We start from the raw sequence: 475 nt of genomic DNA, 5'->3' as shown, positions 1-475 counted from the left end.
CGCGGGCGGTGGTGGTCGAAGCGCCGCACGCAACGAGAGCACGTCGGACAGTGCTTGGCTCTCATTGGCTGCTGCTCGCAAAACACACGCACGCATGCGCGCAAACACACACACACACACACACACACACACACACACAGGAAGTGAAACGCCATTTCAAACTACAATTTTTAAAATTACGTCAGTAAGCGGACTTACTTTATGCTAACAAACAATGTATAAAATGCCATTGACATGCTAACGGTTAGCATCGATTGTTGCAGAGACAGATGGACCAAGAATATAACAATACTCATAGGCAGATCGTATAAAAGCTATTCAGATAAAAGTGTGTCTATTTAAAATGCCCAAAACATGGGCACAGTGGCCAAGTTTGTTACCTGCAGTAGGCAGAAGCCGCAACGCCGCAAACGGCAAGCGGAAGACTGAGGCATCATGGACTCGGTTTCCAGATCTCAAGGCTGCAAATGCATGA

The 475-nt window shown here is 47.4% G+C and overlaps 1 protein-coding gene across 1 annotated transcript in view; it reads right to left on the bottom strand.

Moving 5' to 3' along the window:
- Positions 1–3: 3 nt before the first annotated feature.
- LOC109526903 (probable palmitoyltransferase ZDHHC12) overlaps positions 4–475 on the bottom strand; it is a gene marked incomplete at its 3' end in the record, with an annotated part of 14985 nt that continues 14513 nt past the window's right edge. The window contains exon 4 of the mRNA XM_019888479.1: positions 4–71. Coding sequence (XP_019744038.1) covers positions 4–71 — 68 coding nt within the window. The remainder of the gene's footprint in view (positions 72–475) is intronic.

This window comes from Hippocampus comes, unplaced genomic scaffold, assembly GCF_001891065.2.
Source record: "Hippocampus comes isolate QL1 unplaced genomic scaffold, H_comes_QL1_v1.1 scaffold128, whole genome shotgun sequence".
In the NCBI taxonomy this organism is placed as follows: domain Eukaryota; kingdom Metazoa; phylum Chordata; class Actinopteri; order Syngnathiformes; family Syngnathidae; genus Hippocampus; species Hippocampus comes.
This window is presented reverse-complemented; position numbering and strand designations above follow the sequence as displayed.